The sequence below is a fragment of the Manacus candei genome, unplaced genomic scaffold (genome assembly GCF_025592945.1).
Source record: "Manacus candei isolate 608988 ecotype Guabito, Panama unplaced genomic scaffold, ASM2559294v1 h1tg000019l, whole genome shotgun sequence".
Classification (NCBI taxonomy): domain Eukaryota; kingdom Metazoa; phylum Chordata; class Aves; order Passeriformes; family Pipridae; genus Manacus; species Manacus candei.
Genome location: NW_026138067.1, coordinates 605,620 through 633,093, shown reverse-complemented (window position 1 = coordinate 633,093; position 27,474 = coordinate 605,620). Strand labels below are relative to the sequence as shown.

The window sequence follows — 27,474 nt, the reverse complement described above, 5'->3', positions numbered from 1 at the left end:
AGTACAACTATAATATTCTGGGTGCACATATGTAGATTTACAAGTACATTCTTGTCTCTCAGTGTCCTGTTGATTGACTTAATAAAGCATATAACATTGGAAATAATGTTTGGTTTTGCTTTGTGATGAATTACTTTAAAAGTGGCTTTAGGAAAAAAAAAAGTTTCCCAAAAAAGTGCTCGTAAATAAATCACAATTACATATGCAAATAGGCTGATTACATTTGGCTGCACAACTGAATAACAAATTATAGAGAAAATGGCTTTTTAATCTTGCCACTACAAGTCTGCCCTCAGGCTGACCCAAGAGTCCTTTCATTTCAGCTCAAACCCATTACTTTGCTGTTAAGTGCCATCCACTACAAAACTAAAATCATGTGCAATTACAATTACACGCTCATTTAGATGTGCAATTGGTCATTTTTTACACATGCAATATTGATATCGTCTTTCATAAATGTTTTCTGCTTTCCTGAACCAAATCTACTACAGGGAGTGTAACTCTGTGGCTTTTTGCAATCTATGGCCTTTAGAAGCACAATCAGAATATTAAAAAGAAATAATCTCCGATTATTTCATCAAATAGAAAAAGACATTTGGTTTGGGGGTGAGTTTTTTCTATGTATATATGGATTTTGTTCACACATCTATTAAACCTTTAATATTTATATTTCGCTAAATACAGTAAATCTCTCGGCTAGACTTGTCATTGGCCCTTCAAAATTATTACTATATATATATCAAGTATTTGAGAGAGCACTAGATTATCATCATGTAATGTAAGAACATAGACAATACCAAATGAAGTAGAAATTTTCAGTAGTGTAATTACCAGCACCAAGCAAACTGGGAGACAATTGATAAAAGCTAAAGTTTTTTCCACTTTATGTTTTCATTTCCCACAATCAGAAGCACAATTCTCTCTAGGCACAGGCAAAGTTGCTGAAGACAGCAGGTTGCTGGGATCTGTGAAGTGGCTGCAGTCCAGCACTCCGTCTTCCTCTGCCAGAGGCTGGAAAGCCTCACTGCTGCTGCTGGTATTGCCAACTCATGGGCGGCAGCGTGTGAGGTGATAACTATTCCTGCTGGGACAGTCAGTGCCTCAAAAACCAGCCATTACTTGCCCTAATATTCCCATCTTCCCAGCAGGCCTAGGAGCAACAAGCTTTCAAAGTAACTGGCACACACCATTTTTTTCCTCTTGCCCTATTTCTGCTCCTGTCCCTTCTCTTTTCCTTACAGATTAAAAGCAGCAGCCCAGTTTACAGCCCCTATGAAAAACACAAGTGAGGATTTTTACTGTTTAGTTCATCCTTAGCATATTTAAATCTGTAAAAATACTGGAAGGATATGTAATTCTACGTCTCTGTGATACCATTTCAGTAAGTCAAGAAGGCTTGTGTTGATCTGGTGTAAATCTGGTTTGCAGTACCTGACATGCTTCTTTGAAAAAGCACAACAGTCCCATGAAAAAACATACCTTTATCTTAGTTGCCCCATTGACTTTCCCATCAGTAACAGTTCTGGAGTAGCAGCCAACATTAATATTTATGTGCACTTACATATTAATAATTGATAATCAGTTCTGATTTAGCTAAAACATGAATAGGGGAGTAACTGTTTTACATGACAATCTTGTGAGAATAGATGCTGGTTTAGAAGAAACAGGATATGTCTGAGTATAAACTAACTCACTTGGGAGAAATTACTTTAAAGAGGACCTTAAATGGCAGCAAGTGGGTCAGTGAGCATGCAGATGTGCTACATCAGTGTCTGCAAAAAGAATGTGATAGCACACCATGCGTGAACAGTTGAGGAAACCAACTGGAAGATGATGTTAGGAGAGACGACTATAGGAGCATGACATCTGTATATAATAGCTGCTATTTCAAGGACAGTTTCAACTCTGCGTACCTAAGTTAATAAAATTCAGAGACTGCAGCAAAGAACCAATATGCCTGATGAAATAAAACAGTCTTTATAAACTAGCCAGGACTGTACATCTTAATGTTGAATATTAATAATTAAGTACTTGCTATTTATATAGTTATGTGCTTGATGTTACCTACCTGTTCTGTACAGTACCTCCGGACTCCCTAGCAGGTGATATTAAATACGTATTAAAAAAATTAACAAAAAAGTTAAGGACTTTAATTAACGTTGTGTACTTAAGTAAGACGACTACTGAATCTAGCAAACTAACACCAGGAAATTGTAGTCTGCTCCTTTGGGAGTCAGCACGGTGTTTCCATTGTTAATTGTTGATTACATCATCATCATCATCATCATGGCTAGACTTTGCGAACGAAGATTTGGGAAGGCTCTATCCACATTTGCTACAGGCACGCTGGTGGCTTATGAGGCCAATACGAGACAGACATGTCTGATTGCAAAAGGTACAGCAGAAAGACTCCTTAGATGGTATATTCTGCAATACACGGTTCTTTCTGCGTTGCCTTTTTTCCTCGAGAGTGATCCTGCGTGTGTTCTCAAAGGAGACAGGAACGTTATAGATGGTGTGTCTCCAGACCTCCCGATTTGAGGCCAGAGTAGACCAGTTATGGTGATCAATATGGCCAAGGCTGAGATGTTGTTTCAGGGAGTCCTTGTATCTTTTCTTCGGGGATCCTCTCATGCGGCAGCCGGTGTCAAGTTCACCATAAAGCAGGATCTTAGGGAGGCGGTGGTCCTTCATCCTGGAGATGTGTCCTGCCCAGCGCAGCTGTGTTCTCAGCAACATGGCCTCAATACTTGTGACAGCTGCTTGTTCAAGAACAGATGTATTGGTCACATAATCTGACCAGTGGATGTTTAGGATTGAACGGAGGCAGCATTGATGGAAGCGTTCTAGGAGACGCAGGTGGTGGCGGTAGATGACCCATGATTCGGAACCATATAAGAGAGTAGACAACACTATGGCTTTGTAAACACTGATCTTGGTGCTTTTCTTCAAGTGTTTATTACGCCATACTCTTTGTTGATTACATATTGTGAGATAAAATACACTTGAATTTCCAAAGCACGCAGGATGCCATCCCCTCTGCTGCTCAGAGGCCGTTCTCTGGTCCCTCCTGCCCATGTCACTGGTCGGTGCCATGGGGTAGGTTGGCGAGGGCAGTTTTCTGACTCAGTGACAGCTTTCCAAGGCCTGTGGATTTCCCTTTTCTTTCTGGACGAGGTTAGCTGTGGAGGTCCACAGTTGTGTTCAAAAGTCGCTTATTTTCTCCTGTCTTCTGACTCACTTTGCGGGCCAGCGGAGGACACCACGTTCACTCATTTCCAGCCCCTCTCAGACCCGACCCCGGGGGAGCCGGGCCGCCGCACCCCTCTGGCTCTCCCCGCTCCTCGGGCCGAGGCTCCCCCGGCCCCTCAGCGCCTCCCTCAGGGCGACGTTCAACGGCGCCGCCCCGCACGCGCCCGCGGCCGAGCCCCGCGCGAGGGCCGCCCCGCCCCGCCCGGCGTGAGGGAGGCACCGCCACAGCGCCACCGGCCGCCAGCGGCGCGGAGCCCACCGGGTCGTGGGGCAGGGGCGCTGCCGACGGTCGAGGTGGGCTGGGGACCCCCCGGCCCAAAGGAGGGGGCGAGGAGGTTTTGTTTCTCGGGGGCTGTGGGGCTCCGGGTGCGGTGCCAGTTTGGGCGAGGGGGACACGGTCAGTTTCGGGGGATATTTCACCAATATTGCGTCAGTTCTCTTTCCACGCATTCAGGAGAGAGTCTTCCAAAGAACACTTGAGGTGGGCCCTCGTAAGATGCGGGCTGCTGTCAATGTCCAACTTGTTGAGATACTAAAAAAACCTGGGTCCCACAGAACTGCTGCTGGGCCTGTTTGCTGGTGCCAGAGGGATTCCCTCCTCTGGGCAAGTCTCCCATGGTAATAACTCCTGAGAAGCAATGTGGTCTTTATAAGGGGGAAGTCTTGGGATGCTTCCCCTGCTGCACTAGTGTCTCATGGAGGCAGTTTATTTCCCCGCTATTTAAACTATTCTTTCTCTACTTTTCTTGATACTAGTCAGAACACTCCATGAACAAGGAGATTGGGCTAGATAACTTGTTGCGACCTTTTCTAGCCTTTTCCCAGCGGGGTGGGGCAAGAGGGGCAAAATGTGTTGTTTTGCTGTCACCACACAGCTTTTTTTATTGTCAGAATGCTATAAAAATACAGATGCTGCATTCTAGAAGCTAGCTAGCCTCTTAAACAGTTTTTCCCGTTTTTAAAAAGCATGCATATCATTTGCAATCAGGGTATAGCGGAAAATTGCCCACCCCTTTTTTTTTTTTTACTCTTCCAGTGCAAATCTGTATTATTACTACCTCGCTCTGTGCGGAAATTTATTATAAATATGGTTTAAAGAAGCATTCCTAATCTGGGTAAAATGAAATATGGCATCCGTGTCAGTAGTCTTGGTTAACTGAGCTGCAGGAATTTTCATTGCTGCTTTTGACTACAGCTTTCAAATCTTCCTTTCTTAAGATGAGCAGGTAGAAAAACCAAGGAATCAAACCAGAATTTTTTTCTAGCTTTAGTTAAGTTGTTTTAATTCAGACAGTAGCCATTTAACAGTTAGTTTCTAGGCCTGAGTGGATTCAAACTTCATGTGTTGGAAAATTGTTACTTGACTATATTAGAAGTTTAGTGTCCAAAAAATTATAGTATAGTAAATTTGCAGGTGATTTTTGGTTTTCTTTCTATAATGTGGGGTTCAAGTTAAAGTGGGGTGTGATACTGGGCATATTTCAAAAAGCCTAACTTGTCTTTTCCTGTTCCCTGCTGAAAATGGATAATGTAGTTGTAACTCTTGCAGTCATGATCGTTTCTTTTGATTTTTTTTTTTCCATTATAACAATTATTCCCTTGTCTCGTAAAGTTTCCTAGAGAAAATAGAATTTCAATATCATTTTTATTGTGTTCATAGTTGTTTCTATTATTCTTTTTCTCTAAAAGAAGCTGAAGTTCCTTCAAATCATAAAATCTCCCAGATGACAAAGGAGATGGAAGTGGGAAGGTGATATATTAAGATATAGATGTTACAAATATACAAATATAGATGTTACATTTTACAACTGATTATTTACTTAAAGAGGGAGATTTGTCTGCCCACCATCACCTTTGCAGTTTTTGGTGCTTCTGTAGTAGCTAAACTGAGTGGGAAGGTACAAAACTGAATTAATGTAAGTAAAGTAGATATTAAAAAACAATTCTGTAGGTTTATATATGTATGTAAGAGAGCTCCTATCCAGACAGCAGAGTGTAAGAGGTACGCTGATGTTAATTAATTAAAAATCCATTGAATTAAATTGTTAGAAAACACCTTCATTTCCATCACATGTCCCCATCTCCTTTCTCCAAATGTACACACAGATATTCAGGGAAAAAATTTTTTTGGAGAGGAAGGTATAGGGTAGCTCAGTTGGAAGGAAAAATGAGAGAGGTGTCTGATTCTGTCTTCATGCAAATTTTATCCAGCATATTCAATCATATCACAAAATTTCTGCATCAGACCTTTTCTGCTTTTTCCTGCCCCGATGCAGTAGTGTATTGCCTTGTCCAATGCAGCTAACAAGTGGTAGGTAGACTGCTCTTCTTCCTTAACATCCTTTTCTTAAACTGAACAGTCTCTAATAATTTCAGCTGCTTTTTTTGAAGTGCAATGTTTCAAAATGTTGCAGAAGCAAAAAAGTTTATTGGCAAATCCCTTCAGCCAGCACGACCTGTGCATCACCTGTCTTCTAAACAAGGTGAGTAGCATGGCTAAGGTACAGTTCAGTTTGCCAAAGTTTTGGTTATGTTTAATGAAATAACAAGGACTTGTAAGGTGACTTGGTTTGTTTTGGTTTGGTTTGGGTTTGTTTTTTTTGAGGACTTTGTTCAAACTATAGTGGTGAATAAATATCTTGCCATGTATTGATCTTATCACATTATCTCTGTGATAAAATCAGAATTTAAACTTCAGGGTTATGCAGAACTCTTTGGTGCTGTTCTTCTAGCTTGGCATCTGAAATCTGGCTTCAGAAAGCTGGATCAGGCTTCTCTGTTAAATTTGTATTTCTTGGGTTTGTTGACACCTGCTATTGAAAACATAAAGTACACATAATTTAACAAATAGATTTTTTAGGTTTTATTGCGAGCCCAATGCGCTGCACTTCTCTGTTCTTATCTAGCCTTCATACAAGTTTAAAACAAAAAATTCCAAAAAAGGTTAAGAAAAATAAAATCATGCAATAGTTATGTCAAGTGAGAATATTTTCATTTTATTTATTTTTTTTTTAAATTTCTATGTGCCTTCTAGATATTGCAGTATTACAGCTGTTGTTATTGTTAAGTTAGAAATTTTCTGACTGATGTGGACTGAATCCAAGTGATGTGATAAATTTTGACTTTCTATAAAATTTTTGCAAGAAGTGGAAAGGGGGTCTTGTGATGAGCTAGACCTTTTAGGTTGTGAATAAATGCCCACGTAATCTCTTTGCAGTCAGGAATGTTCTTGTGGTAAGTTATGTGGAGTCTGTTGAAATTATTTTTCCTTAATGTTTTATCTTCACCAGCATCAGCCATTGCATTAAACGTTCAGACTGAGTTACCTGGCAGCACTGAAGTATGTTTGCAGAGTAAGGTTAACTGGGTGAGTACTGAGTAAATAGTAGATGATAAAGTTGATGGCGTGAGTTCTAGCATTTTATAAGTTGGAGATCACTTGATCCATTATGCTACCAAATGAAAAGCAAACTATTTCCTGCTAGGAGTGTCCTTGAATCAGAAGGTTTTAAACCAGGAGTGTCAGAACTGTTAAAAAGAATTATGAGTTTCAGGAATGCCTTTCCTTGGTATTTGCATGCACTAGGAGCTGAAAAATGCAGCTTAGGAATTTAAGATTCTTATGCAAGTCTGTGTGGCATTACTTTAGTCTTCATTGTGAATTTAAGACAGCTCTTTTGAAGTACACATATCTAGTCTTTGCTTATTATGTGTAAATAATAACGTTAGAATTCTTTTTGTTGTTAGCACATGCACAAATTCATTTGAGACTTCATAAAAGTAGGAAATTTAACAGTTCCAGTGCATTCTGTAATTATGTTTCATTCACTGTGCTGGACTGGGCAATAAGCGAGCTCTAGCATTCAGAAAAACAGAAGCACTGTAGTGCTTTATTGCCAGAAATACTTGGTTTGGGGCATGGCACAGTGCGTCCTTCAAACTTTAAATTGGTTGTAGCTGTTTGCTGCAAAATGAAGTTTGAAGTCTTCCAACTGGAATGCTTAATGTTTCATAGTCTGAATTTGATTTTCTGTTGCTTCTGATTTCAATGTTCTTCAGAGTTTATTGATAGTTTGTGTGGGGTTTTTTTGTTAGAACAAATGCCTATTCCTTCTCTTTTTCTTTTTATTTCAGAAGACTTTTAATAATCCTTATAAAGCTTCTGGAAGCTGCCTTTGACTTTTAAAAAAAAATTAAAATAAAATCAAGGTGTTAAGAGCCTGTCCTTGATAACATATAGGGAAATTAACAGTTATACTTGTCTGTTGAGCAGTAGTTATTGAGAAGAACAAAACCCAAACTATTCCCTTTTAAATAAGCCTGTGGTCAGCAGTGTTGTAGTCCTCATGTCAGTATAGCTGTATTTTTTATATTTTTTAAACTTTTTCTTTGGCATAGGATATGGGAAAAACTCATTAATAATACGTTTGGCTGTAAACTGTTTCAATGGGTACTCCAAATACCATCTGAACAGTGAGTGCCCTTCTTGATGGGCAACATGGGCCTGAAGGCTGGCAGAGTAGCTTCATAGAATATTTTTCTAAACAGAAACATTCTGTATTTAGTTCTGAAGATACTAGGACCTCGATCTCATGATAAAGAGTTGCCTATTATCACTATTTAATCAGACTCGATATTGTAGAGCAGTTGGTAGGATGATGTGATGGGACGTGGTGCAGGAAGAAATGCAAAAATACTGTGGTGACATTGGTGCATTACTGTAAATTGTGCTTTGTCATGGTTGTCTTTTTCTTATGGATTTGAGAACATATTGAGAGGGGCACCCTGTGCTGGGTTAGGAACTGGCTGGAGGGCCGGGCCCAGAGAGTGGTGGTGAACGGGGCTGCATCCAGTTGGCGGCCGGTCACTGGTGGTGTCCCCCAGGGATCAATGTTGGGCCCAGTTCTGTTTAATATCTTTATTGATGATTTAGATGAGGGGATTGAGTCCACCATCAGTAAATTTGCAGATGACACCAAGTTGATTAGCTGGAAGTCAGGAGGGCTCTGCAGAGGAACCTGGACAGACTGGAGAGTTGGGCTGATTCCAACGGGATGAGGTTCAACAAGGCCAAGTGCCGGGTCCTGCACTTTGGCCACAACAACCCCTTGCAGCGCTACAGGCTGGGGACAGAGTGGCTGGAGAGCAGCCAGGCAGAAAGGGACCTGGGAGTTTGGATTGACAGGAAGCTGAACATGAGCCAGCAGTGTGCCCAGGTGGTCAAGAAGGCCAATGGCATCCTGGCCTGGATCAGGAGCAGTGTCCAGGGAAGGACAACAGGTCCAGGGCAGTGATTCTTCCCCTGTACTCAGTGCTGGTGAGGCCACACCTTGAGTACTGTGTCCAGTTCTGGGCCCCTCAGTTCAGGAAGGATATTGAGGTGCTGGAGCAGGTCCAGAGAAGAGCAATGAGGGTGGTGAAGGGACTTGAACACAAGTCCTATGAGGAGAGGCTGAGGGAGCTGGGGTTGTTCAGCCTGGAGAAGAGGAGGCTCAGGGGAGACCTCATCAGTCTCTACAACTACATGAAAGGAGGTTTTAGCCAGGTGGGCTTGGTCTCTTCTCCCAGGCAGCTATCAGTAAGACCAGAGGGTGTGGTCTTAAGCTGTGCCAGGGAAGGTTTAGGTTAGATATCAGGAAGAAATTCTTTCCAGAGAGGGTAATCAGGCACTGGAATGGGCTGCCCAGGGGGGTGGTGGATTCTCCATCCCTGGAGGTTTTTAAGATGATGGATGTGGCACTTAGTGTTATGGTCTAGTAACCATGGTGGTAGTGGATCAAGGGTTGGACTTGATGATCTTGAAGGTCCCTTCCAACCTGGCTGATTCTATGATTCTGTGATTCTATGTAAAATCTTTGGATTTCTTTCTTGGAAAGAGCCTTTGAATAGCTAAGGCTTATGAAGACTAGCTGAACATCACAAAGCAGTTAGAATTAGCAGTATGGGCTCTCTGTTAACTTCATTCTCTGAAATACCTAGATTTTTCAGAGTTTTTACCAGAAGTTTTAGTTTAGAAATTTATTTTAGTTTAGACAAATCAGGAGAAGACAAATAAATTTCAACCAGAGGAAATAGAAATGTGAGCAAGGTGAATAAAACATAAATATTTTGCCATTTCACAATTTGTAGTTTTAACACACCATGAAAGCTGGTGAACTTACAATACCAAGTGTTAACTGCTGTCTCTGTGGAGAAAATAGGATCTCTCCTATTTTCGACAAATGCTTCCCAAAATTTTCAGTTCTTGTCTCCTTCCCATCTGTCTCAGAATGTTGTTAAAATTCCTCAGCCAAACTTGTGGAGCCTCTTCAGAGCTAAGACAAACTGTTGATGAACTGCTTTCCTACTTTCCAGAACACTCCCTTCAGGGTTTTGGGAGCTGAGGGAACTCAACATTATGCTGTAGATGCTGTTTCTTGATGCTTATGAAACCTTTTTTGCCAAGTGAGAGAATCCAAGTCCATCCTTTGGTCTTAAGGAAAGTCCTTCCTGCTTTTCTTATTCCCTAGTGTAGCAGCTTCTGGCTGCATTCTGGGTGAGATAACAGAAAAGGAGGAGATAATTATGTTCTTTTTAAAAACTAGCAATACCACTGTAAAATTCTGTGTAAAAATGGCTCTCAACTGTGTTTACCTGTATTGCTTTGTTGAACTGTTCCTTTATTGTATGTAATAAAGAGTAACAAACATTCTACAGGTTCAAATTAAACTGTGCTACAACTGTTATTTTTAACTAAGAAACTAAGAAACATACATCCCTGTTTTAATGTACCTAAAGGAGATAAGCTTCATAACTTTCCTTCCTATTTTAGTCATCTGAAATGACTGAAGTGAAGATCTTAACTCAAACTGTGATGCTCTGTCAACCAAAACAACATGAATCAGGAGCAAAAAAAGGTAAAATACTGTATGGAGAGCTGTGCCAGGATTGCATTTTCTGGATGAGAGACACCTGAAATATGAAGTGATGTGGGTTGCATTTTATTTTTTCTAATTAGCCAGTGCATTGGTAGTTTGGCTCTCTTCTGTACCACAGTTGGAGAGTAATATGAAACCTTTCTGGTTTTAACATAACACTCTAAAGAAGGTGTAAAATTTGATCATAACTGAGGTGGGAAACTTCCACTGGTAGACTTGCTTGCATGTAAGAGTGTAACTGTCTTTAAAAAAACCCAAACAAACCCAAGAAAGCAAACAAAAAACAAATGCAAGAGAAAACAGACCTCAGCCATAAAAAAATACTTTACACAAAATCCTAGTTTTGTGTAAATTGCTTGTGTGTGTAGAAGTACAGATTTGAGTTGCATCCTTTAGCCTGTTACAGGGGTCAGTCATGGCATACAGACTATTGCATGTAATCAATTAAAAAACTCAGTTTTTTGGCTTACTTGTCCTACTCTTACTACAGTGGTTCTGAAAGACTAATATTTATATCATAAAAAATGAATTAATTTCTCTAATGATGAGTCCTGGGCAGGTGATTCTTGTGTCAGTACTGTCCTTAAGGTTTGCTCCTTATGCTTTTCTCTTTGTACTGCCTGTCAGTACAGGTGGAGCATTGGTAGTAGCCAAAATTTTACTCTTTTTTTTTCATTAAGCAATAATCTCAGATTTCAGATGAATTCTCACAATACTTCTCTGCCCTACTTCCTACCTAATCCTTCATTGTTAAACATGTCACAGGAACTGCATGAGTGATCCAGCTCAGGTCATTGGTTCATTGAGACAACTTCTTTTGTCTGTATCTTCCTGTATTTAATCATCCTAGATCTCCATCTGTAATCTCCAGTCCTTAAGTAATCTCTGAAGACTTGGGTTGTTCTGTTACTCTTAGAACTCAAGAACTGAAAGAATTCTATTACATTTTATTGAGCCTTTCCTATTTTTCTCAGTCTGAGAGAGGTTGCCATCTCTCAGGTTCTTGAGCAGTAATTCTACTCTGTTGTGTGTTACTGACTTGAAAGGAAGTCCATTCAAGCTCAGGTAAGTCCTTTCAAGCTCAGGTTCATTTCTTCTATTCTTAATCTTGTAGATCTGTTATAGAAATCTAATAGATTTCTATTCTTTGGATCTAGTTGGATGTCAGTTGGATGTCAAGTTCTGTCTTTTTGGTGGTGGTGTTCTGATCCCTTTCTCATCAATTCTGCTTGTGGTTGTAGAGACTATTGTGCTCTACAAGATCTTAAACAGCTTCTCATCAGATCCTGGTCTCTTGTATTAAAGTCATCATTTTGGATGTTGTTCTGTGGTTAATTGCTCTTAGATGCCTCCCTTGAGTCTACTACACAATTTTCCACAAGTGTTTTCTCACACTTATTTTCAAAGGGCTTTTGTTTGCTGATTGTTGTAATCCTTTCCTTCAGAGTAACACAACTTTAGAGGTTCTGCTGTTCAGCTGCTGCCTACAAATAAGTCTTTTGTTTTCTTCTTTTTTTCCCCTCACTGTAAAATTTCTTCTGGAACTCCTTTTATCTTCAGCTGTACTTTAAGTTCTAGATAATAATTTCCATTTGATATCTGTTCAGTGGTACTCTGCTTCCAGTTATCTGTCTCTGCAGTTGTTAAATGCAGCATAAGGTTCCCATGGGCCCACTTCTTGAGTTTTTCCACGTCCTTCTGGATGGCATCCTCTCCTTCAAGTGTGTCAAATGCACCACTCAGCTTGGTGTTATCTGCGAATTTGCTGAGGGTGCACGTGACCCCACTGGTTGTGATTGATAAAGATATTAAACAGTATTGGTCCAAATATGGAACCCTGAGGTACACCACTCATCGCTCACTGATCTCCATCTGGACATTTAATTAGATACTCTTTGGATCATAGAATGGTTTAGATTGTAAGGGACGTTAAAAGTCATCTAGTTTCTACCCCCTTTCCATGGGTGGGGGGCCACCTTCTACTAGACCAGGTTACTTAAAGCCCCATCCAGCCTGGCCTTGAACACTCCCAGGTGTGGGGCATCCACGTCTTCCCTGGGTAACCTTTTCCAGTGCCTCACAAGGAAGAATTTCTTCCTCATATCTAATCTAAACCTACTGTCCTTCATCTTAAGGCTATTCCCAATTGTTCTATCACTACATGCCTGTGAAAAGTCCCTCTCCAGCCTTTTTGTAAGCCCCCTTTGGGTACTGGAAGACTGCTGTAAGGTCTCCTCAGAGCCTTCTCTTCTCCAGGCTGAACAACCCCAACTCTCTCAGTCTGTCTTCACAGGAGAGGTGTTCCAGCCCTGTGGTCAACTTAATGGCTCTCCTTTGGACTCACTCCAACATGTGATTGGATGCAACTGTCAAACCAATTCCTCATCCAGCAAACAGTCCACCCATCTAATCTATTCCTTCTGATTTAGAGAGAAGGATGTTGTGGGGGACTGTCTCAAAGGCCTTATAGAAGTCCTAGGTTTTTAATCAAGGGAGGGAAAAAAACAAGCTATAAGTTTTCAAGTATTCTTGTATTCTTTAAACTGTTCTTTTTAAAGTTACCCACATGCTCTCCCATAGGTTCAGCAGTTATTGCAATCACCTGTGGTCAAAGGCAGAAAAAAATCCCAGTCATAGTTGACTTTGTCACCTTATCTTTTGTCAGCATCCTACAGTCTGAGAAACAAAACTGTAGTCCATCAGGTGACTGTGTAACAGTCTTGCAGGCAGCCCATGATTCCTAAAGGAATAAACTTCTTTGTCACTAAGGACCAGAGATAAAACTTGTCCCTTCTTTTCCTAATTCCTTTCCTCTTGTTTCTAGTCTTGCTTGAGAATATCAGCTTAAAATCTGGACACAGCTAGACATGTTGTATCCGACACTGTGCTGGAGTGGAGACACTGCTGTGAACTCGAACAATAACCTGCATGCTCTAAGCAAAGCCCCGACTCTTGTTGATTTGCTGTAATACCCTTAAAGCTATTTCACTGGTTTTAAACTGTTTGCCAGTTTACATGCAGCACATCTCACTATTACTTTTTGCTGTTAAAAGAGATCCAACTTAATAGCTCCAAGAAAAGAGACACTTTATTTCTGTCTCCCTTAGAAATATGTACCACTTTGGTGTGAGTTATTAACAGATTCTTCTAGGATTTCAAGACCAGTTTGTGGTGTTTCTGTTAACTAGAACAAGATACAGGGAGTCTGTCTCTAGTGTAAGGTTAGATTCACCTTTTTTTTCTTCTTTTGTGTTAATTTACTGGTGAAATGCTCTGTAGTTTACTACAAATTGTCCTGATGCAAGATAAGATTGAAATGACTCCTGATTTTAATACTGATTTTTATATTTCACATGCAACATTTCTACCCTTCTAGAAGTAACCAAATAATTTTTCTGAATTTCCCATGTTAATGCCTTAAACAACAATGTTGAATTTAGTGCCTTTGTATATTCACAGAAAGGATCCAATACAGCAGAGATTTCCTTCTGAAGCTTTCAAGTGTTTCTCTCTCTCAGAAGAAGCCAGAGTTTCTTCCTGATCATCCAGTTGTACTTGAGAAACCAGTAAGTGCATTTTTTTGCATTAAGTGAAGTTATAAAATCATTCATGGAGGTTTTGACAACCCATTTGACAGGAAACATTTTCCTTCAGACTAGCCTGCCAAGTTGGTAAAACCTTCAAAAGACAGATTGTGCAGTTCAGCTCTGTTACTTTTGTATGTAACTCCCCCAGTTGGTATTTGACATCTTACTGGGGTAAGTACCATATAAAGAGAAAGGGTTTTTTGTTTTCAGGAAAAAGATCAGGTATGTTTCCATATGTTCAAAATAAAAGAGAACAATCTTGATAAATTTCCAGCTTGGTGAAAGTCTGAATCCAGTGTTTAAGTTGTCCATGCATCAATGTACACTACAAAACTATTAATGAGCTTAATGCATTTTGCATTATCAATATATCTGGTCTATGGTTTTGGGGAGAAATCAATAGAAATGAATGATGAATGTGAAGGATATCCAGGTGTGCTACCTTAACCTCTGTGATGAAATAATCCTCAAATATTTCGTATCCTAGGAGAAAAAAATCTACTGGTTTGCATTCCACAACTTAAGTTTGGGAAAATCTTCAGGGTAAATATTATTGTGTCAAAATAGGCTACATACTAGGCTGCTTTTGAGGCTATTGGGATGTAGTTCTGCTAGAAATAGGTTCCTATTATGGAGAAATATGTCCAGATGATTACTGTGTTGGCCCCATTTAGGGGTATTTTTAAACTCTTAAAATTTCTACCCTTTTAAAAAACAAAGTTAAACTAATATATGACTATAATTGGCTTTTACTGATCTTACTTTTTATGTCTTTCTATTTGTCCTCAGGATGAAAGCTTTATTTGTTTGAAAACCTGCCTTCAGATAGGGAAATTTCTGCTCTTGAATTTCCTTACTTTCCCTTGCCCTGTCACCTGAGTTTCTAAGGGGGGCAAATGTCTATAATCTATACACTTTCACATGGTTACATTCATAGGAGAAAGGAGGACCCCAGCAGCAATTAAATCAGTGATCGAATTAACTCTAAAATTTCTCATGACATGACCAAATGGCAAATAATTGGGTAGAGGGAAAGAAGGATAGTAAAAACTCGTAGGAGCCAAGATGGATTGCATGTGTTTTGAGAGACTGTTTTGGAGGCTAGAGGATGTTCACCTGTAGCATGATGACATAAATGTATCCAGTTCTATATATATAGTCTTGTCTTTAGAAATAAGGCTATCTCATGGTTTGTGAGGCCTGCTGTTAAAGTCTTTCCTCTGCTTTATGTTAGTCGTATGTTTGTAAGCCCCCACCTGCACAGGCTAGTTTGTCATACAGATACAAAAAGCAGTGAGATTTTTGATTCTATTCAGCTTCAAAAGGAGATGGGCAGACTACAAACCCTTGTTAGTCAGGATATTGTGTTAGAGTAAGGTCAAGTGTATCACTTAGCTATTGTTATTGGTGTCTTAAGCGCAAAGTGTGGGTGGTTGTGTAGGAAACTGAAGGAAAACAATCTCATTAAACAAAAGCAAAAACTTTCAGTTGATCTTGAGGAGTGTTGAAAAGAATATTGCAAGTATACTGGTCTCGTCAGTATATGAAGGTGATATTAGGTTACCAGTCATGCTTCAGAAGTTAGTTCCATATTTTGGTTGGTGACAGTCTGTTTTTCTTTTTTTTTCCTGAATTGACTAGAATAAATATTTTGTTGTTAATATAGGATAAAACTATCCACTGGTGTATTCTAGTGTTGAATGCTAGTATAGACATTGAACTTTTAGGAATTTGGGAGTTTTTTTGGAGGTATAGTAACACAAATGAAACACTTAAGCTCTGTGAATGTGGACCTTCTTAAGATGTACTTTGTATGTCTGTGTTCACTAAGCAATTTCCTCATTGGGAAGGAAGGCAAAAAAATTACTATTGCTTCCAATAGCATGGTAAAGTCTCAGTTACAGTATACAAACCTTGTTAGAATTTCTGAAATGTACTGAAATAAAAATTTTGCTTGTGGGACACATGAACCCTACCCAGTAGTCACTTTTTTATTAAGATTGAAGCAGTTGGAGACACTAAGTTTTTCTCTATGGGAATCCAAATACAAGAATCTGTGACTAGAGTAAAAGCTGAATCTTACCTTGGAACAGCTTAAACTTGACTTGGCCTGATGACTGATAGATCTTACTTTCAGGTCTTGTATATTGGTGTGAAAAGACACGTGTTGAATTTCAAGAATGAGGAGTGATAAAACAGATGTTAGAATAAGAAGGGAAAATGCAATAGCGTGAGAAGGCACCTGGAACCAAAGAAAAAAATGAAGATAAGTTCAGAACTAATTTATCCAGAAATGACAGTGATTTCAGGCTCCTAGTGCAGCACAGGGTCATCAGCATGGCATGTTAAATTGCCTGCTTTGTGTGACACCTTGCTTATCAAGACTACATGTCAGAGTTGGAGCATTCCACATGGAAGTAGAGAACAGATTGATTAATGGTGGAGAGCCTATAGGACAAGTACAAACAGCTTTAGTTTTGATGTGAAGTGTTTTCTGGGTGCTGTTTCTTTCTCATCTGTTTAGTTATGAGATGGAATTATAATCTACAGCCTTGGTTTTTTCTTTCATAAGCATGTTTTTGGTAGCTTTTAATGAATTTTCCTGGAATTGTTTGGTTTGGAAAGGACCTCTTAAGATCAGCTAATTCAACCCCTCTGCTCAAGTAGGGTCAACTAGAACAGGCTGCCCAGGATTGTGTTCAATCAGATTTCGGATATATCCATAGGCAGAGACTTCACAATCACTCTGTGGAGAGATTGCACAACGTGTTGCAGTGCTTGGTTACCCTCACAGTGAAAAAAGAATTCTTTTGGGGAGGCTGTGAAAAATGTGTCTCTTTCATTAGATCTTACTGGATGTTTCCACTAGTTAAGAAGAAAACACTAGATAAAAATCTTCTTCATAGCCTCTGTAGTTTCTAGAAAGGTGTAGTTTCTAGATACAGATTAATTTTAACATCCTGTAGAAGGACTTACATGGTAGTGAGAAATTAATTGAATGTTGCTTTTCTGAGATCTCTACAGTAAGTGGATTTCTGTGCAGTTCTACTTGTGGCATCCTGTTAGCAAGACAGTACTCTTTAATAGAGCAGTACCAGAAATGGCAGTAGAACATTTGTATCTTGATGATATAATTGTTCAGGTCTTGTTTTCAATGGAGTGTGCAAAACCATTAAATTTACTTTTCTGAACAGTTGGTGATCTTCACTTGTTCCATTATCCATCCTATTTCCTCTACACTTTGGTTTTCTTCATGCAGCAGAAATAGGACCCTGTGAAATTTTAGAAAATGCCTGTTTCTTCCTGTCATTGCCCAAGTGCTTTAAGAGACAAACCTTTAATTTGAAATGCCTGAGATGGTAATATGATTACAGTGAAAATAAATAATTTTACATATTGCTGTGGCAGCATTTTGTCCTTGAATTGTTTGTGTTTTGCAGCCATTGGTTTTCTTCATTCAGCAGATTCTGTGTGAGAAAATACCAGTGTGTTGACTGATCCCATGTCATCCATTTTTCTACAAAGCAGAGGGATTGATGAGATGCATGTGTAAATTAAGTGAGCGATGCCTAAAAGTGGCAGAAGGTGGCCTCCAGATAAATTTCTGATGACAAACAGGCAATCCTACAATATGTCAGTGACATTGTATTTTGGACCAGGTGGTTGTCAACAGTTTGCCACTGAATTAAGTATTCAGGCAGTTCATGCCTCTCTTAAGACTTTCCTCATTCTGAATTTTTGCAGTCGCTGCTGAAGTATATGCCCATTTATGACTGAAAGTTGTATTTTCAGATGAAGAAAACATCGGTAAAGTGACTTGTACAAGGGAAATGCTGTTGTTACAGTCAGTGGACTGTGGACTGTGTTTGTCCCAAAGGACAGTGACTTTTTTTGTGATATGGGGCTCAGGGTTACCTATACATAGCTCAGTGTTTGAACAGATTTTACTGTATTGACAAAGTCTTCTAGGAAAATTTTAGATTAAGTCTCTATGATTAGTGAAAATAGAACTGTTTGCTATTAAAAAAAAAATCAAATTGTTAAATGTACATGGAATAGGAAAGAGTTATAAGTGGATCCAAATGAAAACTTTGTTTAAATGACCTGTTATAACTGAAGTAATTTGAGAGTCGGTTTGTCTTACAGGTAAAGAACAAACCTTTTATTGACATATGCAAGAAGTGACATGTTGTTTGGAAGATCAGAAATCCATCAATGAAGGAGCTACATATGATGTAGGTCTTCAAAATTTTTGAAGGTATTTGGGTGCCTGCAGATGGAAATAGGACCCTGTGAAATTTTAGAAAATGCCTGTTTCTTCTTGTCATTGCCCAAATGCTTTAAGAGACAAACCTTTAATTTGTAATACCTGAGATGGTAATATGATTACAGTGAAAATAAATAATTTTGCATATTGCTGTGGCAGAATTTTGTCCTTGAATTGTTTGTGTTATGTAGCCATATATTTTGCCTGACCATAAACTCTAAACTGATACTTGACCAAGACTTTTTGCTTGCTCCCAACTGCCTTCCTAAGAAATAATGATGGAACAACAAATACTGGCTGTGTCATATCTCAGGTGTCTTAGGGTATGTACTCCTCTAGTTTGTTGGGGGTTTTTTTGACAAAACTTCACTTGTTTTCTTTCTTAATTTGAAATCTTAATTTTGTCACAGGATATTCCTTAATATTTTGTGGATATACATGCCTTCTTTCAAGGTATGAAGTCTTGTTTCACTAAAATGAGAAATCCTCTCTCATCATGGATCAGAACAGGAGATACGCCTGTGCACTGCATTCCTTAAAGTTCTTTGTAAATAATGGTCCAGTGTTTCTGACTTTGAAAAGTGAAAGCAATGGGCAAAACTGAGCAACAAGAGAGATTTTAATCACATCTTACATGGGTAAATGGGTATACCACTGCATAGTTAATTCTATCACTTTTTCCCTTAAATTTCCCTTAAATCTAATAGTGAAATGAAAAGCAGTAGTTGAGTATTTCCTTCTTCAGTTTACAGACTTCAATAATAGTTATTTTGTATGAATATACTTAACTTCAAAACCCATATTCAAACCTACAATAACATCATTTGGGCACTGAAGGCAATTTTTTAACCTCTGTCAGAAATGATAATAAAAGCTAAATGAGAATGTGCTGAATGGCAATTGCAGTAGTGCAGAAACCTTTCGAGTTGTGTTTGATAGGCACTAGATTTCTTTCCCTAGACCATGCAAATAAATCATTTTGTTGGTTAATATTTAATCACTGGATCTTTTTTCCAAGTAAATGTTGAAGACAATTTCTGCGTGTAGCTCTCAAAACTCTTAAGTGAAACTTCTCAAACTTCTTCTGTATGATTCATCAAAGTGTGTGTTTACTAGTAAATATACAAAGGAGAATAACTGCTAGAAGGACATATGACCTAGTAGAACTTTTTTCACCCCTCCAGCACCTAATTGACATGAAGTTCTAAAACAGGTTATTTTAAGAATGATTTTAACTTCGTTTTTCTTTTTCATGGTGAAAAGGAAAAATGTCACAAACTTCAGTGTAATTTCACTTAAGGATTTATCCTGCAGCTCTGTCACATGTCACTGTATTTCCTTGGTTGGTATGTCCATAATGACAAAAAAAACTATGCCATACATTAGACAGACATCTTGGCATGGCAAAAGCAGTTGTTCAGGAGTATTTTGCTTTTACTTTGCTAAAAACAAGAAACTAAACTTACAGTGATGTCACTTGTAAGGGTAATACAGTTATTTGGGTGCCTTTTTAAAAATGGACAGATCAGTAGTTGCATCATGTCAGTAAGGGAAACCTTCAGACCAGTATTAAAAACATTCACTTTTGCTGAGTTACCGTCACATTTAAAGGTGAAATTTGTCTCTAACATGGCACCTAAATTTAGGTGTGCAGGTATCGCTTTCTGACATCCACATTTGTGTAGAGAACTTAGGCCTCATGACTTTTATTGTCAAAGGGCTTGATTCAGTTGCCTAAAGGTAGGCATCTGCTGTTATCTGAGACTGTCATGTACTTTTTGGGTACTGCTTGTAACCTTGGGCTGCTAGATGAGAGAGTGGTCATATAGCATGTAGAGCTTGTCAAGCTGTCATGAAGGTGTGAGGGAGGTTATAAAGGTTGCTTTCCTTTCGTTCTTGAGCTGGATGCCTCAGATACAGGGGCTAACAGTCATAACACTATGACTTGTTAGGGAATCAAATATTTCTACTTCCAGGTTTTATGGAATCATAGACTATCCTGAGTTAGAAGGGCCCCACAAGGATCATCAAAGTCCAACTCCTAGCCCTGCACAGGACAACCCCAAGAGTCACACCACATGTCTGAGAGCATTGTCCAAATGCTTCTTGAACTCTGTCAGGCTTGGAGCCATGAGCACTTCTCTGGGGAGCCTGTTCCAGTGCCCAACCACCCTCTGGGTGAAGAACCTCTTTCTAATATTCAACCTGAACTTCCCCTGACACAACTTCAGGCCATTACCTCAGGTCCTGTCACTGGTCACACAGAGAAGAGATCAGTGCCTGCCCTTCCTCCTTCCCTCACAAGGAAGTTGTAACTGCAATGAGGTCTCCCCTCAATCTCTTCTTCTCCAGGCTGAACAGACCAAGTGACCTCAGACGCTCCTCATACGGCTTCCCCCCAAGGCCCTTCACCATCTTTGTTGCCCTCCTTTGGACACTCTGTAATAGCTCAATATCTTTCTTATATTGTGGTGCCCAAAACTGCCACAATACTCAAGGTGAGGCCACACCAGTGCAGAGCAGAGCAATCCCCTCCCTCGGCTGGCAATGCTTTGCCTGATGCCCCCAGGACATGGTTGGCCCTCCTGACTGCCAGGGCACTGCTGACTCGTATTCAACTTTCCATCGACCAGGAACCCCAGGTCCCTGGATGTGAAGGTGATCTGGCTGCAACATCTGTCACCCCATTGATCAGCCGGGTTGATTGAGCAGATCTGACTGGCTATAGGTGGGGGTGTCCCCTTCCTCCGTCAGTGCTCCATGTGTGTCCCTTCTGAAGCTGCACACACTGTCACAGAGTGACCTCTGATGGTACTGTTTGTTGCTCAAGGGTGTACAGTAGCCCTGCTCCCCTGCTAGAACCTCCCAGTGAGCTCAAGGTTTATAGCTATTTGTGTTCTAACAGCAGTTTCTCTAATGACTTTTCAGTCATTGGAGCTGCCAGAGATCTAATAAAAATATTTTCTGAGTGATCAGGACATAGAGTTCAAAGCAAATTGGTTGTGAAATGTTAGGTCTGGGGATGTGTAGTGTCTTGACAGACAGGCAGGTATGTTTCCTCTTGTAAGGGTAGGGGCTAGAGTCTGTGAAGAGAAGATAGTACTGCCTTGTCTTCTTGTGAGCAGAAAACATCCTGTGTGAGGGAAGCTCTCTGTTAGCACAAAGAGTTGGCCCTGTGTTTATTCTCTTAATTAATGACTTACAGCATCTCTGCAGACATGTGAAAAGGTGTGCTCATGGTCATACCTCTTTCTTCTGTCAAAGGAGACCACAGCAGCATTATGTAATGATTGTTTATTAATGCAAGATTGAAACTTTTCACAAATACTTAGTCATACAAATCAAGATGTACTTCTCTGTGATAGTTTGGACTGAATATACACAATAAATATCATAGTTGTCTTATTTCAATTTTTAGAATACATCATGTCTCCGAACTAGTCACAAGAAGAGAAGGTAATAAATATGCAGTTTTCCAGATTTTAAGATGGATAAAGTGGAAGAGATCGCATCCATAATAACAAACATTATCACATCATAAATTCATAGCCCAGCACACCTGTACACTGCTATATGAATGTTGGTGTAATGAAAAACAGTGCAACATTAACATTACTTGGAACAGCTTCTAGTTGTTATTGAGGACCCACCACGATGCTGAAAGAGAAAATTTATTTATTTGTTAATATAAATGATATTTCTGGTAAAAATCCTAAATAAAATAGCCATAACATATATATAGAAACATTAATTTATATATGCGGTTGATACTGGTGAGAAAGAATACTCAGAATACTGGGAGAGCTGAGTAGAACTGGTGGGGGCATGGCTTTAGCACAAGAATTTATATCACCTTTTGAAAACATCCAAAGAAGCATTAGCATGTCATAGGTGTGGTTGCATAGAATTAAGCACCCAGATCCTCATTCCTGTGCTGCTGCATGTGTCAGTATTTAAGCTGAGCACTGTGTCCTCTGGCTGGTTGTGTTACCTTAAATAACTTTCTTCCCTGGTGACATTAATCAAATCTGGTGGTGTTTTTACACAGCTCTGCAAATTAATAGTGTTTTGTCCCCAAAAGTAAGATAATTGATGAACATGTAAAATGTCATTCCTATAAAAGGATCTGTAATCACCAGATTATAGACAGAGCTGGAGTGAAGCAAATGTGTGTTTCTTCCCCACAGTCTCTCTTTGGCCTTTTGAAATTGAACCTTACGTAGAGAGGAAACACGAAGTGTGGAGAGAGACAGGATGGAAAGAAAGAAAGGAATTGTGACTATCTGAGATGCCAAGTGCCCATAGCAGAGGGGTGTTCTGAGCTCACTGAGTTTTGCACTACACAGTTTGGGGATTATATTCATTAACACAACTTGTTTCTTGTGAATGTATCCATAAATCCTTCCATTAATGCCATTTAAATGGAAAATATTATTATTGAAGAAAAATTATGAGAAGATACTTACGAATCTTACCTGAATTTGGGCTATGAAAGCCTAGTAGTCTCAGAAACTTCAGTGGACTAATGAATTCTGGCCCCAAAAATGCCAGTTTAACAGTTTATTTCATAGATTTATAGTGTTATAAGTGTTCGACAGTTTTCTCCTAGCTTTTGTTTTCTTCAGGCAAAGGTTCTCTAGTGTCCTCAAGGCCAGATCTGCTATGAAAATTAGGCATTCACTGAAGATGAACTAAGTGATTCATGCCACCCTGGTAGATTGCCTGAAGCAGCTGGGTCAGCTCACAGGTGTCTGAATGGTTATAATAGGTTATGGTTCCTATAAAGTGATTTTAAATTAATTTTCTATAGGTTAATACTGGATTGAACAGTCTTAAAAAGTGTTGTCTCTCTGAATCATTCTTGGCCACATAAGTGTATCCTTGTTAATTTTAATTAATTGGTGGGGTAAAGATTTTGGGTTGTAAACCTTGAATCAGGTTTAGATTACAATTTGTAATTCTTTCAGTTCTTAGTTACCCAAAGCTGTAAAAAGAGTTTGGAAGTTTCTGAGCTATGGTAGATTTGTTTCTAGAACAGAGCTTATCCGTGTGCTAATTGTGGACAGGTTTGGTGTTTTTTCTCCTGATTTTACAGTGTTACTACACTATGGTGTCTGAAATTCTTTCCTAAAATATACTGGTAGGATTTCAGCCATCATTTTTTACTTCAAGAACTTTTTCTGTCTTTCAAACACAAATAGGATTTCACAGAATCATAGAATCGACTGGGTTGGAAAAGACCTCTGAGATCATCAAGTCCAACCCTTGATCCAACACCGCTGTGGTTACTAGACCATGGCACTCAGTGCCACATCCAGTCTCATCTTAAAAACCCCCAGGGACGGTGAATCCACCACGTCCCTGGGCAGCCCATTCCAATGTCTGATTACTCTGTAAAAAATTTTTTCCTAATATTGAACCTAAACCTTCCCTGGCACAGCTTAAGACAATGTATAGACCAAATTTGTATAGATCAGTCGTAGGAAGTACTTTCCATGAAACAAAAGTCCACGTCTCTGCACAGATTTCTAAATTACAGGTAATCTATAAAATTGCACAAATGACTGTGAATGCATTTATTCCCATTGCTCCAGCAAGGAGTGCACAGTGAGAAATGCTGTTCCTATGGCAACAGTCTGCCAGGATAGAGTGCTGCAGACTGAAATCCTTCTAAGCAGGCAGAGTCAATGCTTTAATGAATATTTGGAATTCAATTTCAGACACATCTATATTTAGGCATTTAAAAATAATGTTTATATTTTATGTTAATTTTACTTTACCTGTGAGTAGACTACCCTGGAACGCTCCTGGATCATATGCAGTCTAACACTCCCAACACAAAGAATTTTGGGAAAAGGCATCATTGTTTCCTACAGCCAACTTTGTTTTTTAAATTTCCCAGTAAGATACAAGATTTACAGAGATTATTGGTTCATTAGGTGTAGTCTCTTGGTACTGCAGGAATCCCTGTCATATAATTGTGCTCAGATCAGGCTCATGAGGTCTGAAGATATCTTGGCTGGTTTCTTTTAAGGAGAAACTCAAGGTACAGGACTACTTTTTTTTTCTACTAGGTGTGGTTTTGTGATTTTAAATTTAGCTTGTACGGAGACATAGAGGAAATTAGGGTTTTATTTTAATAGATTTGTGTTCCGTAAAATAAAAAATAATTGCTCTCCTCCCTGTGTAAATATGGGACTGATGCTTGCTTTCCTTCATTCTGCACTGTCTCTTAACTTTCATTTCTAGGAAAAGGAAGATTTTGCATGCTCATTGGTTTGCATTAGGAATAATAATTTGGAATCTTTAACACCTTGTTTTTTAAAAGTAGTTTTTTAACATAGCAGGAAAAATGTAAAATAGATTGGTTAATAAACATAAATTATTAGTAATTAAGGCTCCCTTCAGGCAGTGTAAATAGGATTAAGTTGAAGTCTTCATCAGAAAGCATTTCTTTGCTTGAAAATCTTAAACAGGGTCTGTTTTACCATTCACAAACAGTATTGTTTATTCTAGATATTTTCTTAAACAGAATATGCTTGTGTATGTTTGCACTATATAAAATAAAGCATTGTGGGTCTTCTTCTTGCTGATGCATTTTATATTTCTGTGGTTAAAATAAAAGCATTTGGAGTCCTTTTCTCCTCCATACTTTACCAAAGATCTGACTAAGGGTGACATTATGCAGTGGTCTTGTGTATGGAACACACTAATATTGCAGAACTTTTTATCTGGAACTAACAATTTAATGTGAAAAGTTGATATTTACCAGGGACTAGCATTGTTGTGATGAGCTCTGGAGTTTCCAAGAAATCCACATTACTTCTTTGGAATGTCTTGCTGTAATTCATTTGAAGGTGGCTAAATGTAAAAAAAAAAAAAAAAAAAAAAAATTTTTTAAAGGGACTCAATTTTTTTTTTACGAGCATTAGAAATTTTACAGTTGATGCTATACAGAGATTTTGTGCTTCAAAACTTAGGCAATGGTGATAGTGGGAGAGGAGTCCAGATAAGCTGTGAAGTGCTTGCATATTATATTAAACACAGGTTTTCTTCTGTGCATCTAGCTGTCACTCTGATGCTCGTCTCGTGGTTGTGACCCAGTGTAGTGTTGACATGTGTTATGAGTGTTCTTGAGTCTTTGTGATAGGAAACCCAGTAAAACTTGGGTTTTGTTCAAAAGGAAAGCGACTGAGCTTCGAGAGACTTCTCCATCTCCCTTCAGAACAGTTTCTGTCTTCAGATCATAGGGTTGGTTTGTGTGGGGTTTAACCTAAATGTAGTTAAGGACAATCCTTTTGTCTCTTCTCGGTTTCTTATCTTCCTGCTGGAGGGTAGAATTCAACTAGTAGGATTTTTAATCACTACAACTTCTATTTTGGGCCCAAAAGAGACACTCTGGGAGTCTGTTAGATGGGTTTTTGTGATGTGGATTGGGAAGCTGTGGGAGAGCTCCCCAGGACTACTTGTATGCTGAACTGTGCTGCGGGATGGCGTGTTCTATCTGTTGGCTCCTTCTGTCTCTTTCTTTCCCATTAAACTCTGGTAATATTGCAGCCTTCCTGTTCTTTTGTCTCTGATGAACTAACATCTGTCTGATGATATATTTTTATCACTTTCAGACTTTTTCTGTTTTGAATTAGTTTTGTCTTTCTGATATTTTTATTTATGTTTCAGTATATTTAAGTCTAGCAATTGAAGTATTCTGAACTATTAATTGTGATATATTTAGCAAGAAATTGGTTAGCAGTATTTTAAGTAATTTATATTCAGTCTTTCTGCACAAAACCTTCAAAACTTTATGTATTACCAAAAAAAAAAAAAAAACCCAAACACCAAACCCCCCCAGAGCTTACCTATTCCAGACATTGCTGTTCTCCCAGAACTCATAAACAATGAAGCGGAAATTACTTGGAAGCTTCTGTATGGAAATACTAAGAATTGTACAATTGAACTAATTTAATAAAACACAACAAAGTTATTGGACATACACATCTTATTCCAAACTGCCTGTAAGTAGGACCAAATGCAGTGATTTTTGAAAAAAAAAAATAAATAAAACAACAAAAGGAAAACCAAAAAACCCAAATAATAATTTTAACAAATGAGTGATCATATACTACAAATTATCTTAACTTTAAAAAAAACCCAAACTCTTGTTGTATACTTATTTTTACTTAGTAATATTTTATATTGCTACACTTAAGATGGACTCTTATTTATGAAACTCATTTTTCATTTTGCTCTAATAGTACCATATTTGTAAAGAAATGCTAATCAGTAATACATAAAATTAAATAACTGTGGTTCAGGAAAGATCAGCTAATACAGAACCACAGAATATGCCAAGTTGGAAGGGACCTGCAAGGATCATCAAGTCCAACACTTAGTCCTGCACAGGACCATCCCAAAGAGTCACACCATGTGCCCAAGGGTATCGTCCAAACGCTTCCTGTACTCTGTCAGGCTTGTGACCACTTCCCTGGGGATCCCGTTCCACACAGTGAACAGTTTTGAGTAAGTTTGTAGAGGTTGTTTCACTGAAGAATTACACAGTAGGAGTTATCTTTTTGTATAAGAGATGCATCGAAGTGTCATGGAATTTCTGTGCTTTGAAAGCAAATGGAGTATATCTACAATGTAGTGTAAAGTCAGATAGGCTGATATCTGCTGCATATACATTTTTAAAATAATATTTTGGGTACTAGTTACTTGTCCTTACACTTTTCAGCTAACAATATATCATGGATCAACAGAGTATCTGTTGATCCTCTACAGATAATCATCCCACTTACTATCCTGAGCATAAAACCTTTATAGCACGTACGGTATTAATGCCTGTGGGTACTCAAATTAGTGTTTAGATAAATAGTACAAAAAGTATATATACATATTTCTCTAAGTGCCCAAATGTAAGATTGCTGATCTCACTACTGATGTGCTTGAAAACTGATATCAGATTATATTTCATACTGTAATAAGCAATGTTTTATGATTTATTGGTTTTCTCCTGCTGCATGTGCAAGCACATGGTAAAATAGCAAATACATCGAAAGCTCTTGGAAAAAAAACAAATCCCTGTCATTACCAGCTACAGCAAAACCCATCCGGTAGGTGGCATTACAAACTTACCAAATGCCTGTGAACTTGGGAAAGAAAGGAACTTCCTGCCGTCATTTGTTAAGTTGCATTCTAAAGTCATGTAAGCTCTCTCCCCTGACAAGTCTGCAGTCACTACAGTCTTTAGCTTGGTGTTCATTTTTGGAAGGGGCCAGAGGGGCTTCTCTTGGTTTTTTTTTCCATCTCTTGGCCAACGGGAGAATTTTATTTTCCTCATCAGTCTGCCTTTACAAGTGAACCACTGCAGAAATTTCACTTCTCTTGCAGCTTAACTTACTTTTTCTGGTCTGTGCGGACACTATTGATAAAATCCTAAATGTGATGATCTCAT

At 38.8% G+C, this 27,474-nt stretch overlaps 2 protein-coding genes across 5 annotated transcripts in view; one reads left to right on the top strand and one right to left on the bottom strand.

Moving 5' to 3' along the window:
- The first annotated feature begins 3,443 nt into the window (after nt 1-3,443).
- Nucleotides 3,444-18,143, top strand: CUNH8orf88 (chromosome unknown C8orf88 homolog). Of its 3 annotated transcripts, none has more exons than XM_051785390.1 (6): nt 3,444-3,546; nt 5,629-5,735; nt 6,543-6,619; nt 10,064-10,148; nt 13,629-13,735; nt 17,903-18,140. In XM_051785390.1, the coding sequence occupies exons 2-6, from the start codon at nt 5,648-5,650 to the stop codon at nt 17,939-17,941; spliced, it is 396 nt and encodes a 131-aa protein (XP_051641350.1). In that variant the 5' UTR covers nt 3,444-3,546; nt 5,629-5,647; the 3' UTR covers nt 17,942-18,140. The 3 variants fall into 3 exon arrangements, with proteins under 3 accessions (XP_051641350.1, XP_051641352.1, XP_051641351.1); XM_051785392.1 differs by having other exon boundaries at nt 3,468-3,546; nt 5,644-5,735; nt 17,903-18,143; XM_051785391.1 differs by lacking the exon at nt 3,444-3,546 and adding an exon at nt 3,556-3,649 and having other exon boundaries at nt 17,903-18,143.
- Nucleotides 18,144-21,327: 3,184 nt separating this feature from the next.
- The window catches only part of NECAB1 (N-terminal EF-hand calcium binding protein 1), a 59,425-nt gene continuing 53,278 nt past the window's right edge, over nt 21,328-27,474 (bottom strand). For both annotated transcript variants that reach the window (XM_051785382.1, XM_051785383.1), the window contains 3 exons: nt 25,880-25,957; nt 24,793-24,884; nt 21,328-21,680 (listed from right to left, as the gene is read on the bottom strand). In XM_051785382.1, the coding sequence (XP_051641342.1) occupies nt 21,652-21,680; nt 24,793-24,884; nt 25,880-25,957 (199 nt within the window). In that variant the 3' untranslated portion in view covers nt 21,328-21,651. The remainder of the gene's footprint in view (nt 21,681-24,792; nt 24,885-25,879; nt 25,958-27,474) is intronic.